General features: G+C 50.9%; 1 protein-coding gene across 3 annotated transcripts in view; it reads left to right on the top strand.

Annotated features, from left to right (window-relative positions):
• ENTREP3 (endosomal transmembrane epsin interactor 3) overlaps positions 1–16,820 on the top strand; it is a 46,081-nt gene extending 29,261 nt beyond the window's left edge. For all 3 annotated transcript variants that reach the window (XM_028710331.2, XM_028710330.2, XM_028710329.2), the window contains exon 12: positions 14,089–16,820. In XM_028710331.2, coding sequence (XP_028566164.2) covers positions 14,089–14,253 — 165 coding nt within the window. In that variant the 3' untranslated portion in view covers positions 14,254–16,820. The remainder of the gene's footprint in view (positions 1–14,088) is intronic.
• The last annotated feature ends 1,528 nt before the right edge of the window (positions 16,821–18,348 follow it).

Genomic DNA, 18,348 nt, shown 5'->3' with positions numbered 1-18,348 from the left:
GAAAGAAGGCGACAAAGGAACTGAACCAGCTCCTGTTTAGGTTTCACAATGAATTCTTCCTTGATTAAATCCCGGGCGTGTGGGAGGCTGCTTCAGAAATTGAACACCCCTTCTGACTTTTCCCTGAGAGTAAGCCCAGGTATCCCCTTCATGGATCACTGCCTTGCCGTGACGAAGGGGCTTGAAGAACTCAGAGAAGCTATGAACTACGCCAGGGGTGTCAAATTCAAATTCATCGGGGGCCGCATCAGCAGTTTGGTCACCCTCAAAGGGCCGGTTCGAGTTCGAGTGTCTTCAAAGCCCATGACACCTTTAACAGCTGGATTAAGTAATGCAGAGCTTCTGGCTCATGGAACACTACACCTTGATTTCATTTGAATACATATATGAATATAAAAATTGTTTCCTGTTTGGCTTGGTGTTTAAGTTACACAAGATGTGCAGGTTTTAATTTTTCTCATTCCCCAAATTTTATTCGAGCATTTGTTTGGATTTTTTCCCCTTTGCTACCTACCCTACACCTTTGAGGAGGGCGGGAACTGATGGCCGGACCCTGTAATAACATTGAGGAAAAAATTGCATGAAATAAACCAATTCCTTATCAGCTTTTCCCCCATATATAAACCAATATAAACCAATTCCTTATCAGCTTTTTCCCCATATATAAACCAATATAAACCAATTCCTTATCAGCTTTTTCCCCATATATAAACCAATATAAACCAATTCCTTATCAGCTTTTTTTCCATATATAAATTTTTGCAACACGCACCCTGCAGAAGCCACGCCTGACGTTATTTACGTATCAAATTTGCTTTTGAATCGCGAATCCCCAGAGGCAGAGGATGCTGTTCATTGGGCAGCGCGGAAACGCACCTAAAGAAATAAATAAAGAAAAGAAAAGCAAAAGCACGCTGCCCCAAGTATTCACAGGGCGCGCTCCTGAAACACAAGCGTGCTCTCAGTCTCCCTCTCTCCAACGCGCGCGAAGCCGGCTCTGCCCTTCTCCACGTTCCACCTCGCGCAGGCGCGCTGCGCTCCCGCCGGGACTTATTTCACCCCGGCGAGCCCGAAAAGAAGTTGAGAGCAGCAGCGGCAGCCTCCCATATCCAACCCCGCCCTCGCTGTGTCAAGTCTCGGCTAGGTAGCTGGAGGAGGGGGAGGCCTGCGCCTGCGCAGAAGGGACCCGAGGCGCCCTGCGCGCGTGCCGCAGCCCAAGCTTCCCTCACAGATATATATAGACCAGGCTACACGGGCCACATGACGAGGTCTCGCGGGCCAGATTCGGCCAGCAGGCCTTGTGTCTGACACCCGTGAACTACGCCGAGCAGGGCACACAAGATGAACAGGTCATAGTGGAGAGTTTTGACCAAACGTGATCTACCTGGAGGAGGAACCGGCAAGCCACTCCAGTATCCTTGCCAAGAAAACTCCATGGACAAAGACAACAGGCATATAAAAGTTATGACGCTGGAAGATGAGCCCCTCAGGTCGGAAGGCGTCTAACATGCTGTCAGAGACTGCCTCCAGGTCCCAGCTCACAGAAGACCAACGCTAGCCAGCAGAACTGTACAAAAGTCTTTATTGAAGTTTAGTTCCCATTTTCAAACCCTAGCGTGCGTCTCTACGTCTAGACCCTAGACCAGCGAAGCCTCGTCTGAGTCTCCGCCCCCTGTACACCAGTTTAAGACTCTAGCCTTACTCCACCTTCTGCGTTTCTCCTTCCGCCTCTGGGTCCTACTACCCCCCGGGGTGCCTTCCTTCCTGGACGCCTCGGATGCGGACCCCTCGGACTCCTCCCCCTCTCTTCGGCGGGCTTTGGGACCCGGCTCCCTCTCCGGGCTGCTCATTGCGCCACCCTCTTGTACATTTGAACTTGGCGCGCGCGCGCTGCCCCTGACCTTCCTTTTGACCGTTTCCTCGCTCTCTGATGCAGGCGTGGCTAACCCTGACTCATGTCCTTCCGCTGACGGAAAGCTGCCTGCTGCCGATGCCTGGGGCTCCTCCCCTCTACTGCTCTCCGGTGGGGAAGCTGGTCCCGATTTCCAGCTGCTGCTCTCTGAGTCCCCTCTGGCCCCTCCTTCCTGAGGTGTTCCCTCTGGCAACCCCCTAGCTCTGATCACGGGAGCCCCTTTCTGTGAATCCTCTGATTCGCTGGAGAGACTTAGAGACCTCGGACGGCTATCATCGCTGACCTCTCCCTCGGATTCCTCTCCCTCGGTCTCTAATTCCTCCCTTTCCTGTCCCTCTGCTCCTGAACCCCTGACATCCATCCCCCCCTCGAAGCCCCCCCTTCCCCCCTCCCCTCCTTCCGGTGTGGGTACTGGGTGCTCCGTCGTAGCGGGGGTGCGTGCAGGATACAGTTCGTCCCCCATGTACTCGTCTACGTCGCTCTCCTCTGCTTCCATCTCTCTGTCTCCGTGCTCGAACCCCACGTCTTCCCCCAACACGTCCATGTCCGTCTCGCCCCCCTCCCCCTCTTCGGGTGGTCCCAGCCAAGGACCCCTCAGCCACTTCCTGCGCCACTGCTCCTCTTGTCGATCGTCCCACCAATAAGAGCTGTCTGAGGCAGACCCCGGTGGCGAACCCACCTGGGAGCTCGTGACTGGGGCCTGTTCCTCGTCCGAGGCGAACCCCTGGAATGTGCTGGCTGAAAGAGTGGGTGTGAAGAGCCAGTCGTCGAAATACTCGGCTGGCATGGGCCTGTGTGGGAAGAGGGCATGAAACTCCTCTTTGAGCAGAGGCTCCTCCAAAGCATAGTCCGGTACCCAGCTGTTGGCACTGGCCGGGGTACCCTCTCTGGCTAGGAGATATTCTACTCCCTCTTCCCCCCATCTCGAGTCTAAAATCTCTGTGACCTCGTTGATGTGCCCCCTCCTTGGCGACCCCCCCTTCCTGGGCCCTTCTCTGAGCGGGTCTGGTGCTGTGTCTGGCTCCTGAAATCTATGAGGTGCTTTGTAGGGCGTGAGCACCGATCTATGGAACACCGGATGCATTCTGGAACCCTCCGGAAGAGCCAACCGGAAGGCCACTGGATTGACCTGTGCCTGGACTTGGTAAGGTCCTAGCTGCTTATGTCCTAGCTTCTTCTTCGCTAACGATCTGGTCGGCACTGCTTGCGCTGCTAACCAGACCCAGTCTCCCACCTGTATGTCTTCCCCAACTCTTCTGTGTCTGTCGGCCTGCACTTTGTATGCGTGTTTTGCTAGTTCTAACTGCCTCCTGAGTTGTTCGTGGACTTCCTGCAACTCCGACGCTAAGGCTTCCGCTGCCTGTGGCTCCCCCTCCCCCACTCTCTCTAAACTCGGGAAGGTTCTGGGATGCCTCCCGTTGTTGGCGAAGAACGGCGTCACCCCCGTCGACACGTGCTTCGTATTGTTGTAAGCGAACTCGGCGAGTGGCAGGTAGTCCACCCATGTCGTGGGCTGCTGATTGGCGTAGCATCTCAGGTACTGCTGCATGATGGCGTTGACCCTCTCCGCTTGCCCGTTGGTCTGTGGGTGTCTCGCCGACGCCAAATTGACTTTGACGTTCAGAATGCCCATCAGCTTCTGCCAGAAGTTCGAGATGAACTGTCGCCCCCGGTCGGAGAGAATAGACCGTGGCAGACCGTGGACTTTGAACACGTGGTCTATGAACAGTTTGGCGGTCTGCTCTGCCGTGGCTACCTTCGCACACGGAATGAAGTGTGCCATTTTAGTAAACATGTCCACCACCACTAGCACTGCTGTCTTTCCCCTCGAACTGGGCAGATCCGTGACGAAGTCCAGGGCCACCCTCTCCCACGGTTCAGACGGTGTCTGCAGCGGTTCCAGCAGTCCCGCCGGCGGTTTGTGAACTGACTTGGCCCTTTGGCAGGTGTCACATCTCGAGACGTAATCCGCTACTTCCCCCCGCATCTTGGGCCACCAAAAGTCTCTGGCTACTAGTTCGACAGTCTTTTCTTTGCCAAAGTGCCCGGCGGTGGGAGCGTCGTGTAGCTGCTGCAGGACCCTTGCGCGGAGGTCGTCTCCCGGCACGTAGAGTGCTCCCTTGTGGAGGAGCAACCCATCTCGTATCTGGAACTCGTCGGCCTTCGCTGTGCCCTTGTGCACCTCCTCCATCTTGGCTTGTGCGAAGGGGTCTTCCCGCAGCGCGCGACGTACGGCGTCCAGGTCCACGGTTGCCGACGCGCATGCCCACGCTTCCGGTGCGAAAATGTGCTTGGCCGCCGACGGTGCCGCCTCCTCAAGGTATTGCGGCTTTCTGGACAATGCATCCGCCATCACGTTGTTGTCGCCTGGGATGTACTCTATCTTGAAGTCGAAATCCGCGAAGAACTCTGCCCATCTAATGTGTCTCTGGTTGAGGAACCTAGCCGTGCGCCAGTACTCCAGATTCTTGTGGTCCGTGTGGACCTGCACTGTGTGTCTGGCTCCGATAAGGAAGTGCCGCCATGCCTTGAACGCTGCATGGATGACTAGCAACTCCCTGTCCCAGATGGTATAATTCTGCTCCGACTTGCTGAGCTTCCTCGAGTAGAAGGCGCACGGCCTCCAGTCCCCCTGCTGGTCTTGTTGCAACAGGACGGCTCCCACGGCTCTGTCTGAGGCGTCTGTCTCCACCCTCATGGGTCTGCTGGGATTCACATGCAGCAGCTGCTCTTCGGACGCGAAGAGACGCTTGAGTTTCTGAAAGGACTGCTCCGCTTGCTCCGTCCAGATGAATTTCTTCTTCTTGGAGCTGAGCGTGTCGGTGATGGCCGCTGTCTGCATGGCAAATCCCTTGATGAACTTGCGGTAAAAGTTGGCAAAGCCGACAAACCGCTGGACTTCCTTCCGATTGCGTGGGCTCTTCCAGTCTAAAACTGCGCGAACCTTGGCGCTGTCCATGGCGAGCCCCGTGTCCGACAACTTGTATCCCAGGAAATCCACCTCCGTCATGTCGAACTGGCACTTCTCCAGCTTGGCGTACAGCCTGTGCTCCTTCAGTCTCTGCAGAACTTCCCTGACATCCCTCTCGTGCGCCTCTCGCAATTCTGAAAAAATCAGGATGTCGTCCAGGAAGCATACGCACTTCTTGTAAAGGAGCCCCGCCAGCACATGATGCATAAATGCTTGGAAACAGTGAGAGCCATTTTGTAATCCGAAGGGCATAACTCTGTATTCGTAGGTGCCCAGTGGCGTGAACATGGCCGTCTTCCACTCGTCGCCTTCGCGCATGCGAATCAGGTTGTACGCCCCACGTAGATCCAACTTGGTGAAAACGCGTCCTTTCCGCACCGTCGCGAGCAGGTCGTCTATCTTGGGCATGGGGAAGGCTGAGGGCTTGGTTTTCGAGTTTAAAATTCGATAGTCCACGACCAGCCTCCTTTGGGGCGTGTCCCGCTTCTTCACAAAGAATACTGGACTGCCTCCCACCGCTTTTGACTCCCGGATGAACCCACGCTTCAAATTGTGATCTATGAACTCCCTGAGTTCCTGCAGTTCATCCTCAGACATGGAGTACAGTTTCCCAGTTGGCAGCGTCGCCCCCGGCAGGAGGTCAATCTTGCAGTCATAGGGCCTGTGAGGAGGTAGCTTGTCCGCCTCCTTCTCGCAGAATACCTCCAAAAACTCCGCATACTTGAGGGGTACTGCTTGCAGCGTGCCCAACTGTAACTGCGGGTCTTCCTCTTCCCCTTCTGGGCTGGGTATAATGCAGTGTTCCGCACAGTAGGAGGAGCCAAAAGTCAGTTGGCGCTGGTACCAAGCCAATGCTGGGCTGTGCCTGTGCAGCCAACTCATGCCTAATACTACAGGCGTGTCTGACAGTTGGGTGACATTGAAGCTGATGACCTCCCGGTGATTCCCAATTTGCATCACCATCGGCGGCGTCTGCTGTACCACTTGCCCCCCTAGCAGTTCCCTGCCATCCACCGTGACAACCTTCAGGGGCAGCGTAGCTGGCAGTAACGCTACGTTGTGTTGTTGGATGAACTCCAGTCCTATAAAGTCTGCATTACTGCCAGAGTCAATTGTAATAGGCACTTCTAAGGTGAGTCCATTGGGCAGCTGGAGCGATGCGGTGAGCTGCACCACTGGTTTGGGTGGGAGGGGGTCTGTGGGCTGCAAAATCTCTGGGGACTTCCTCACTGACTCGTCTGGCTGGGCCCCAGTGCCTCCGTTTCCAGCCAGACTCCGTCGTTTCCCTGCTGTGGTTCTCTCTCCTGAGTTTTTTCCAGTACTGTCACTGAAGCTGCAGTGTGCTTGTGGAGCCTCTGGGGACACTCTTTCGCCATGTGCTGTCCACTATCACATATATAGCACTTCCTGTTCCCTCTAGGCAGCTTCGGTTTGACTGCTCCCGGTGTTAAGGCTCTGGTAGCTGAGTGAGCCCTAGCACCGCCAATCTCCATCTGCTCTTCTCCCCCTCCCTGTGGAGGCGTGGACTGCGCACGCGCTGCATCTCTGGGCAAGAGGGGGGGCACTCTCGCTGGTGTGTGTCCCCAACGCCCTTCCTCTTTGCTCCATGGGCGTTCTTCCTGCCTCACCCCAATCGATAGCGCTCTTTCAACCACTTGCTGAGTGGTTGTGGGTCTCTCTCCCCGTGCCATCTCATCCTTGATCTGTGGGCTCAATCCCTCCAAAAAAAGGTCTCTAACTGGCGGAGAATCCTTATCCCAATTCAGCGCGTTGACCAATGCAAAAAACCGGGAATGATACTGCCTGACGCTGGCTTTCCCTTGTCTTAGCCCAAATATGTCTTTCCGGGCAATTTCAACGTCTATGTTTGATAAGAAACAGGAATCCATTGCCTTAATGAATGCATTTGCGCTTTGGAGCGCTGGATCCTTATCCCTCCACAGATTGCGCATGCATGCTTTCGCGTCCCCATGCAAATGGGATAAGATGAACCCCACTTTCTCTTGCTCATCTCTAAAGTCTCTATCCAACAGCTGCAGCGCAAACAGCACGTCTGCTCGGAAATTGGGGTACTGCTGCAAATTCCCATCAAAATGAGATACAATGCTGCCTCCTCTCTTCCCCAACCCAATCCCCTCGGATCTGGGTCCCGGTAGCCCCTGCTTCGCAAGCCCTTCCAACCTGGCTTGAAGATCTCTGCAGGCAGCCGCCGCTTCTTCCTCTCTCTTCCTGGATGCGATTATTTCAGCGCTGAGTTGTGTCACCGCTTCTTGCAGGGAAGCTATTTTCTGTTCTGTAGTCATCTCGCCTGACTTTTGTGAGCTCGCAAGGCACCAGTCTTCTGCCCTCCCTGCCTCGCTCCCGTAGCGATGCTTGAGGCGAAGAAAACCGACGAAATGTTGAGACGAGGCTTACTGTCAGAGACTGCCTCCAGGTCCCAGCTCACAGAAGACCAACGCTAGCCAGCAGAACTGTACAAAAGTCTTTATTGAAGTTTAGTTCCCATTTTCAAACCCTAGCGTGCGTCTCTACGTCTAGACCCTAGACCAGCGAAGCCTCGTCTGAGTCTCCGCCCCCTGTACACCAGTTTAAGACTCTAGCCTTACTCCACCTTCTGCGTTTCTCCTTCCGCCTCTGGGTCCTACTACCCCCCGGGGTGCCTTCCTTCCTGGACGCCTCGGATGCGGACCCCTCGGACTCCTCCCCCTCTCTTCGGCGGGCTTTGGGACCCGGCTCCCTCTCCGGGCTGCTCATTGCGCCACCCTCTTGTACATTTGAACTTGGCGCGCGCGCGCTGCCCCTGACCTTCCTTTTGACCGTTTCCTCGCTCTCTGATGCAGGCGTGGCTAACCCTGACTCATGTCCTTCCGCTGACGGAAAGCTGCCTGCTGCCGATGCCTGGGGCTCCTCCCCTCTACTGCTCTCCGGTGGGGAAGCTGGTCCCGATTTCCAGCTGCTGCTCTCTGAGTCCCCTCTGGCCCCTCCTTCCTGAGGTGTTCCCTCTGGCAACCCCCTAGCTCTGACCACGGGAGCCCCTTTCTGTGAATCCTCTGATTCGCTGGAGAGACTTAGAGACCTCGGACGGCTATCATCGCTGACCTCTCCCTCGGATTCCTCTCCCTCGGTCTCTAATTCCTCCCTTTCCTGTCCCTCTGCTCCTGAACCCCTGACACATGCTACTGGGGAAGAGCGGAGGGCAAGTACAAGTAGATCCAGAGCTGATGAAGCGGCTGGGCCAAAGCCGAAAGGACGCTCAGTTGCGGATATGCCTGGAAGCGAAAGGAAAGTCCAATGCTGTAAAGAAAAATATTGCATAAGAACCTGGAATGTACGAACCATGAACCTGGGTAAGTTGGAGGTGGTCAAAAATGAGATGGCAATAATTAATATTGACATCCTGGGCATCAGTGAACTAAAATGGATGGGAATGGGCGAATTCAGTTCGGATGACCACCACATCTACTACTGTGGGCAAGAAACCCGTAAAAGAAATGGAGTGGCCCTCATAGTCAACAAAAGAGTGGCGAAAGCTGTACTGGGATGCAATCTCAAAAATGATAGAATGATCTCGATACGAATCCAAGGCAGACCTTTTAACATCACAGTAATCCAAGTTTATGCCCCAACTACTGGTGCTGAAGAAACTGAAATTGAGCAATTCTATGAAGACTTACAACACCTTATAGAAGTGACACCAAAGAAGGATGTTCTTCTCATTATAGGGGATTGGAATGCTAAAGTAGGGAGGCAAGAGATAAAAGGAACAACTGGCAAGTTTGGCCTTGGAGATCAAAACGAAGCAGGGCAAAGGCTAATAGAGTTCTGTCAAGAGAACAAGCTGGTCATCACAAACACGCTTTTCCAACACAAGAGACGACTCTACACATGGACATCACCAGATGGGCAGCATCGAAATCAGATTGATTATATTCTCTGCAGCCAAAGATGGAGAAGCTCTATCAGTCAGCAAAAACAAGACCTGGAGCTGACTGTGGCTCAGATCATCAGCTTCTTATAGCAAAATTCAAGCTTAAACTGAAGAAAGTAGGAAAAACCACTGGGCCGGTAAGATACAATCTAAGTCAAATCCCTTATGAATACACAGTGGAAGTGAGGAACAGGTTTAAGGATTTAGATTTGGTGGACAGAGTGCCTGAAGAACTATGGATGGAGGCTCGTAACATTGTACAGGAGGCAGCAACGAAAACCATCCCAATGAAAAGGAAATGCAAGAAAGCAAAGTGGCTGTCCAACGAGGCCCTACAAATAGCGGAGGAGAGAAGGCAAGCAAAATGCGAGGGAGATAGTGAAAGATACAGGAAATTGAATGCAGATTTCCAAAGAATAGCAAGGAGAGACAAGAAGGCCTTCTTAAACGAGCAATGCAAACAAATAGAGGAAAACAACAGAATGGGAAGAACCAGATATCTGTTCAAGAAAATTGGAGATATGAAAGGAACATTTCGTACAAAGATTACCATAATAAAGGACAAAAGTGGTAAGGACCTAACAGAAGCAGAAGACATCAAGAAGAGGTGGCAAGAATACACAGAGGAATTATACCAGAAAGATATGGATGTCTCGTACACCCCAGGTAGTGTGGTTGCTGACCTTGAGCCAGACATCCTGGAAAGTGAAGTCAAATGGGCCTTAGAAAGCACTGCAAATAACAAGGCCAGTGGAAGTGATGGTATTCCAGCTGAACTATTTAAAATTTTAAAAAGATGATGCTGTTAAGGTGCTACACTCAATATTCCAGCAAATTTGGAAAACTCAGCAGTGGCCAGAAGATTGGAGAAGATCAGTCTACATCCCAATCCCAAAGAAGGGCAGTGCCAAAGAATGCTCCAACTACCACACAATTGCACTCATTTCACATGCTAGCAAGGTTATGCTTAAAATTCTACAAGGAAGGCTCAAGCAGTATGTGGATCGAGAACTCCTAGAAGTGCAAGCTGGATTTAGAAGAGGCAGAGGAACCAGAGACCAAATTGCAAACATGCGCTGGATTATGGAGAAAGCTAGAGAGTTCCAGAAAGACATCTACTTCTGCTTCATTGACTATGCAAAAGCCTTTGTGTCGACCACAGCAAACTATGGCAAGTTCTTAAAGAAATGGGAGTGCCTGATCACCTCATCTGTCTCCTGAGAAATCTCTATGTGGGACAAGAAGCTACAGTTAGAACTGGATATGGAACAACTGATTGGTTCAAAATTGGGAAAGGAGTACGACAAGGCTGTATTTTGTCTCCCTGCTTATTTAATATATATGCAGAATACATCATGCGAAAGGCTGGGCTGGATGAATCCCAAACTGTAATTAAGATTGCTGGAAGAAATATCAACAACCTCAGATATGCAGATGACACAACCTTGATGGCAGAAAGTGAGGAGGAATTAAAGAACCTTTTAATGAGGGTGAAAGAGGAGAGCGCAAAATATGGTCTGAAGCTCAACATCAAAAAAAACGAAGATCATGGCCACTGGTCCCATCACCTCCTGGCAAATAGAAGGGGAAGAAATGGAGGTAGTGAGAGATTTTACTTTCTTGGGCTCTATGATCACTGCAGATGGTGACAGCAGCCACGAAATTAAAAGACGCCTGCTTCTTGGGAGAAGGGCAATGACAGGCCTAGACAGCATCTTGAGAAGTAGAGACGTCACCTTGCCAACAAAGGTCCGTATAGTTAAAGCCATGGTTTTCCCAGTAGTGATGTATGGAAGTGAGAGTTGGACCATAAAGAAGGCTGATCGCCGAAGAATTGATGCTTTTGAATTCTGGTGCTGGAGAAGACTCTTGAGAGTCCCATGGACTGCAAGAAGATGAAACCTATCCATTCTGAAGGAAATCAGCCCTGAGTGCTCACTGGAAGGACAGATCGTGAAGCTGAGGCTCCAGTACTTTGGCCACCTCATGAGAAGAGAAGACTCCCTGGAGAAGACACTGATGCTGGGAAAGATGGAGGGCACAAGGAGAAGGGGGCGACAGAGGACGAGATGGTTGGATAGTGTTCTCGAAGCTACCAGCATGAGTTTGACCAAACTGCAGGAAGTAGTGGAGGACAGAGGTGCCTGGCGTGCTCTGGTCCATGGGGTCACGAAGAGTCGGACACGACTAAACGACTAAACAACAACAACAACAAAGCCCAAGTATAAAGTCTACCCTCATCAATACTCCCTGATCTCTTGGCGCCGATTGTGGAGGTTAGTTTGACGATGCCCTGCCTTTGCGGAGCGTTCCTTCAGATTGGATTGCAGGGCAGTTATATAAGAACAAACACTGCACCGTGTTCACATGCCTCCCTGTTAATCTTTCATGTCTTCCTGTTAAACACGCTTTAGCTCATTTCGCCATCCTTAATCAGAATGTTAAATGTCTGGTGTTGTTTTTGCAAATGGATTTGTTGTGGTCGGTGACAGAATAAGCCCATCCTCTTTAGTTGCGCAAACCTAAATTTCGGATAAGTGCTTTAACCCCTCCCACAAAATCCCAAGAGACTGTGCCTATGCTGTACATTTAAAGCACATTTCCCCACCCACAAAGCATCATGGGAACCGTAGTTCGCCCCACACTGGTGTGCAATGCCCAGTACCCTGAACAAACTACAGTTCCCAGGATTCTTTGGAGGGAAACAAATACAGTGGTACTTCGGGTTACAGACGCTTCAGGTTACATACTCCGCTAACCCAGAAATAGTACCTCGGGTTAAAAACTTTGCTTCAGGATGAGAACAGAAATCGCACGGCAGTGGGAGGCCCCATTAGCTAAAGTGGTGCTTCAGGTTAAGAACAGTTTCAGGTTAAGAACGGACCTCCGGAACGAATTAAGTACTTAACCCGGGATACCACTGTAATGTGTGCACAGCCATGATGTGGAAGTGGCTTAAAATACGCGTTGCTCTTTTTATCCCTCTACAACACCAAAGCAGGAATAGAGACAAAGCAGGAAAAGCATTGGCCACAGACAGAGCAGGCTTCCCAGAGTTGTGCCATCTTGGCTAAGATGGCTCCTTTCTTGACCCTTGCTGCCAGATGAAACTTGTTGTTTCTGCCCAACTCATAGACCTGAGTGATACATAGGCAAGGCAAGGGTTAAAGGCACAGCAATTGCATTGCATGGTTTAAGCCAGGGGTCAGCAAACTATTTCAGCAGGGGGCCGGTCCACTGACCCTCAGACCTTGTGGGGGCTGGACTATAATTTTTGGAGGGGAATGAACGAATTCCTATGTCCCACAAATAACCCAGAGATACATTTTAAATAAAAGGACACATTTTATTCATGTAAAAACACGCTGATTCCCGGACCGTCCGCGGGCCGGATTTACCGTATTTTTCGCTCTATAAGACGCACCAGACCACAAGACGTACCTAGTTTTTGGAGGAGGAAAACAAGAAAAAAAATATTCTGAATCTCAGAAGCCAGAACAGCAAGAGGGATCGCTGCGCAGTGAAAGCAGCAATCCCTCTTGCTGTTCTGGCTTCTGGGAATAGCCGCGCAGCCTGCATTCGCTCCATAAGACGCACACACATTTCCCCTTACTTTTTAGGAGGGAAAAAGTGAGTCTTACAGAGCAAAAAATATGGTAGAAGGCAATTGGGCCTGATCCGGCCCTCAGGCCTTAGTTTGCCTACTCATGGCTTAGTGTGAGCTGAGATGTTGAGCCAGCAAGTGGCACCTTGGTGAAGTATACCTGAAGGAGCGTCTCCACCCCCATCGTCCAGCCTGGACACTGAGGTCCAGCGCCAAGGGCCTTCTGGCGGTTCCCTCACTGCGAGAGGCCAAGTTACAGGGAACAAGGCAGAGGGCCTTCTCGGTAGTGGCGCCCGCCCTGTGGAACGCCCTCCCATCAGATGTTAAGGAAATAAACAACTACCAGACTTTTAGAAGATGCCTGAAGGGAAGTTTTTAATGTTTGATGTTTTATCGTGTTTTAATATTCTGTTGGGAGCCGCCCCAAGTAGCTGGGCAAACCCAGCCAGATGGACAGGGTATAAATAATAAATTATCATCACCATCATCACCATCATTATTATTATTATTATTATTATTATTATTATTATTATTATTATTATTATTTTGCAGAGTGGGGTGGGCACAGCAAACAACACACACATATATTAAAATTGCTTTGCAAAAGCATTATTAGTGAAAATAATATAGAAAAAAGCTATATATGTGTGTGGGTGGGTGCGTGTCTATTTTCTACGTTATTTTCATCTGTATTTATTTTATTAAATTTCTATACCGCCCTTCATCCAAGGGTGGTTTACAGTACAAAGACACATAGCATAGCAACGAACAAGAAAACAACTGTGACATAGGTATCTCTGTACCCATTAATTAGCTGGAGAACTGCGTTGCAAAATTCGGAGAACTGTGAATTTGGAGGGACGGCTCCATGTATTGCTTCAGAAGGTATTTGCTAGGTTCGCCTTTGAATGCAGACTGAACTGGACCCCTCCCTCCTGTTAACAACGCAGTATCTGAAAATGCAACGCAGCCGGCTTAGCTTCAGGCTTGTGGAGGGTGGGGAGGCGAGCAACCACCAGTATAACCTCTTGTGCAACAGCTGCTAAGTCTGCATTTTTGCAGCAGGAGGATGGAAAAAAAGAAGTATCTCTGGAGAAATATGTCAAACAGCCTGTGGGGATGTGAGCAGCTCTCTCCATGGGCCCCTAAGACAATTTTTTACTTTTCTGCCTCGCCCTCCTAAAAAGAAGAGCTGAACTTCTGCGGCGAACCTCTCTGAAACAAGTCTGGCTCAATAATAATAATAATAATAATAATAATAATAATAATAATAATAATAATTTATTATTTATACCCCGCCCATCTGGCCGGGCTTCCCCAGCCACTCTGGGTGGCTTCCCCAAAAATATTAAAATACTGCAATACATTTAGCTGCTAGAATCCGTGATTCCTGTTTTGAAAGCGCCGCTTGCCAATCTCTCTGTGTGGTCAGAGCTGCTCTCCTTTTAGTACGATTTCTCTTTAAAAAATAAATAAATTATTAATTTTATTGAGTACAAATTAGAAAAAAATACAAATATACATTTTATACATTTTTTAAATATTTTTTTAGTACGATTTCTTAAGCTGCAGCGCCAAACCTTAGCACTACTAACAGTTTTCGAGGGCAGGGAAGAAAATTGCAGCTCTGGCATAATGTTCCTTTACAGGCTGTCATTTTGTTTTTCTCTCAGGTGCCCAGGCAGAGGCTGGAGCGGAGCTCTCCGGAAGGGATTCACCTGCAGAGCTGCGGGGACCTGAGCTCTACCTCCTCCTTGCGGCGCTTGCTCTCTGGCCGCCGGCTGGAGCGAAGGCGCCCCCACAGCCTTAGCGGACTCGTCCGAGAGAGCAACCTGTAAGAGGGCGTTTAATGTGCGTCTTCCCGATGCCGACCATTGTGGCTGCTTCGTGACTCGGGCCTTGGATCAGGAAGCCCGGGGCTAGATTTCTGGAGGAACTGGATTGGGGCTCCTATAGCAAAAGCAAGCAAAACAACACCCACCCACCCACCTCAGTCAAGAAGACGGAAGGAAGGAATGCAGGAGTTCCGCCCTGCGGAGATGGTGCAATGACCAGGTGTTGATTGAAGCATCGCTCTCGTTCGCTCTGCAACCTCCTCCAGGTTGTGTGGCGTGGGAAGGAGCACTCGCTCTCCAGTGACTCCTGAGGGCTTGTACGATGGGGAGCGCTGGCAAACGCTGCGGCCGCCAGCACTCTTGGCTCCCGCAAATTGACTTGTATGTATCCAAGGAAATGTTGACTGCCTGCCAGCCAGCTGCGGCACGCAGCGGCAGAGGCGGATGCCTTGCACAGGGCAGTGGCTCGCTTCCCCACGTCCTGATGCTTCACGGCGTTGTGTGGCGGGGTGGGTGTGTGCATGGCAGCCGCTGTCCCGTCTGAAGAGATGCGTGCCCAGGAATCCCGCTTGACCTGGCAAAGGTTTCCTTGGCACGAGAAGAGGGGTGGGGTGGGAATGACCCCAGCTCTTCTATGCACATTTAATTGACATCACCAGGGATTTCCCTGCATGGCCACCTGAGAGGTACCCTACCTGGACATCTCACCTCCAGCTGCTGCTCCCCCTCCCACGGCCCCCCGTGCACACACACCATGCCCAGGAACTCAGCTGCCCTAGCGTATATGTAACATCAAACCCTTTGCCTACTACTGATACCTCACTTTTAGCTGTGCCTTTGATTGATTGGTTGGTTGGTTGGTTGGTTGGTTGGTTGGTTGGTTGGTTGCTTCCTCTCTCTACCCAGGTGCTGGGACAGGGCCCGATGAATTCTCTGGAATCACTTTGGAGAGAAAGAAAGCTTCCCACTAGGGTTGCCGGGTCTCCCAAGACTCGTAAAGACCAAAGCTGGCTCATCTGCCCCAAAGCTGCCTCTTTCTCACAGTGGCCCCAAACAGAGATACCTTTGGGATGCCCAGAAAGCAGGGAATGAGGGCAAGAGCTGTCCCTCTGCTGCCTCACTTCTGTCCTGCAAAAATAGACTGCCTCTAAGCCTGGAGGTTCCATTGATAGCCACCTCCTCCTTCCCTAACCTTTTAAAGCCATCCAATGACGCAGAAGGAGCCGAGCATAGGAGCTTAAAGGGTGAGGCCTGGCCACTGATGGGGCAAGATGGGGCTTAGCACCGCGCGGTGTGGGGTGGAGCAGGTCTGGCTCCAGATCTGAGGCGAGCCCCAGCCTACCCCAGTCTCCTGTCATGAGTGTCTTTTTCCCAGAATGCCCCTCCAACGACCCTGCCGTGGGGCATTGTGGGAATTCTGTTTCAGCAGGCGGCAGGCAGCTACCAAACCACCACAGGGTTTCTGGCAAGAGTGGTCAACCCTGTGTGGACATGCAGGGGCCTCAGCGACTGCCCTCGGGTGCTGAGTGCTGGCACCAGCCCTGGGCAAAGGATGGCACATCTCAGGCGGCAGAGGGGTGGGTGTCGAGTTACACCTGCTGCCTCTGCGCAAGAGGAGTCAGAGCGAAGAACAAAATGTTCTCAAGTCAAGCAGCGACTTCCCCCACTCCCTTCTCTTGACCCCTTCTCATACTGATCTATTTTACTCCTCACCTCCCGTTAATAATTTGGATTAATCGTCTACTGTCACAATCAATAGGAAGAGTTGAGCAGACAAATAAATGCTATCTACATTGTTAACAAGGGACACAGGTGGCGCTGTGGGTTAAACCACAGAGCCTAGGACTTGCCGATCAAAAGGTTGGCGGTTCGAATCCCCGCGACGGGGTGAGCTCCTGTTGCTCGGTCCCTACTCCTGCCAACCTAGCAGTTTGAAAGCACGCCAAAGTGCAAGTAGATAAATAGGTACCGCTCCGGCGGGAAGGTAAACGGCGTTTCCGTGCACTGCTCTGGTTCGCCAGAAGCGGCTTAGTCCTGCTGGCCACATGACCCGGAAGCAGTACGCCGGCTCCCTCGGCCAATAAAGCGAGATGAGCGCCGCAACCCCAGAGTCGGTCATGACTGGACCTAACGGCCAGGGGTCCCTTTACCTTTAGATTGTTAGCAGTTTCGGTTAACAAGCATTCTTCCTTGCAGGGTCCAGGGGTCCCTTACTCTGTCCCAACCCAAAATTTACAACTCCTGCCCCTCCCCCACGGCACCCGCTCTAGCCTTCTTCACTTGAAGACTCTGAAAAGGGAGGCTTTTTAGCCCCTGGCAACCTCAGGTCAAACTCCCCAAGACCCGGCAACCCTATTTCCTGTTGGAGGAGGAAGTCTGCATGTACACCAATGCCACACACAGCCCCCAACCGGTTTGGTTCCACACTTTCCTCTGTCGTGTGTCCTCCCACTCTTACCTCGCTCTTTTGCAACACAGGTGCGCACATCTGTAAGATGACAGGGCTCCCTTTTCTCTCTCTCCTTTTTGCAGAGCTGAGGGGAGTACGTGGCGGGGGGCGAGGGCAGGGTGGAGAGACTCTCCCTTCCTTGCAATGATGCCTATCTTCCCTTTAGCAGTTGCATGCGTCAAGGAGGGGGAATTTGGCCTGCGAAATGCGGCGATGCAGGTGTTGCCAAATTTCCAACCGTGGCTGCTAAGAGGCAAAGGAGCTAAGTGGAGTTGGGAAAGCTGGCGCCCTGGGAGACGCTCACCACTGTCAGTCTGAGTTGCACAAATACTTATCTGAGACAAACCAAATAAAGCCATATCTATCTAATCTGTAGCTGCTGGTTTTTGTAAGAGGACTTCATTAAAAAACACCTACACACAGCTAAGATCTCTCGCAGACCTTGTTTAACATTTGATTTGGTTGCGCTACGCTGATGTAGGAATTAGGCAATGCTTTGTCTTTAGTAGAACATCATGCGATTGTTGTTGACATGTCTTCCCATTATACAGCACATTGAACCCACACATTTCACAGCCTTTCCTTATCACTTTCTAGGTTGAATCTCCACGAGGTCTTATCACTTCTCACCTCCCAGACTGGCTCTGGTGTAATTAGCAATTGCTTGACACCTGTCGTTCAGCAAGTGAAGCCTTTTCTCCTGTTGCTGCATGCCCTGTATTGGGGAAGAAGCTCCTTTTGCCTGTCTGCTAATTTAAAAGCGCAGGAGCCAAGCCAGATGGAAAATGGTGGCTACCCAGCTTGTCACAGAGTCCTGACAATCAAATTGTCGGATGTCCAATGAAGACTGGAGATGAAACTAAAAGCATAAAGAAGTCAGGAGGGGATGGAGGGCTGATGGGGTGGGGTAGGGAACCGATTCTACTCATTTGAATGTGGCAAAATGTGAATTATTTGCAGACGCTGTTCAAAACCATGGAAGCCTCTTCAGTGCAAACTCTCATTAACTGTAGGACAACCTTTCAGTGGGCATGGGTGCTGTGTTCACCCCAAGAAGTTAGAATTTTTAGGGGTGTTCTACTTAGCTGGGGTTGCTTTCCTTTGAAAAAAATGTCACCGGACGATTATTGGGGTGTGTGTGTTCTTTTTTAAAAATCGTGATTATTTACAAATATACAGGTCTGTCAATATATGGCAGTGATGGGGAGCTGTTTTCAGACTGAGGGCCACATTCTCTTCTGAGCTACCTTTCAGGGGCCACCTGCCAGGGGAAGGTGGGGCTGGAGGGGAACAAGGAGTGCGAATTTTACCTCAGTACAGGAGGCTAGTTTCCGCACACACTCGCTATTGCTGATATTAATATTGTGCAGCATGAAGTGTTTGGATGCATAAGAACCGGCTTCTTTTGGAAAGAAAGCATTGTCCAGACCCATAAAAATATTATTCAAAGTTTACTTGCAGAACTCATCAAAAACGCAACAAAAAAAAAACAGGAAATGATACACCCAAAATATCCATTAAATCTTGTGCAATGACCAGCACAGGCTCAGCATCTTCTTAGAAACAAAAGATAATTTTTTAAAAATCCAAACTGTGTCTCTTCCCCCAAAGCCTGCATTCCAGCACCCACCGGCCTAAGGCTATGCAGC

Source organism: Podarcis muralis, chromosome 16 (genome assembly GCF_964188315.1).
Source record: "Podarcis muralis chromosome 16, rPodMur119.hap1.1, whole genome shotgun sequence".
Lineage (NCBI taxonomy): Eukaryota > Metazoa > Chordata > Lepidosauria > Squamata > Lacertidae > Podarcis > Podarcis muralis.
This window is presented reverse-complemented; position numbering and strand designations above follow the sequence as displayed.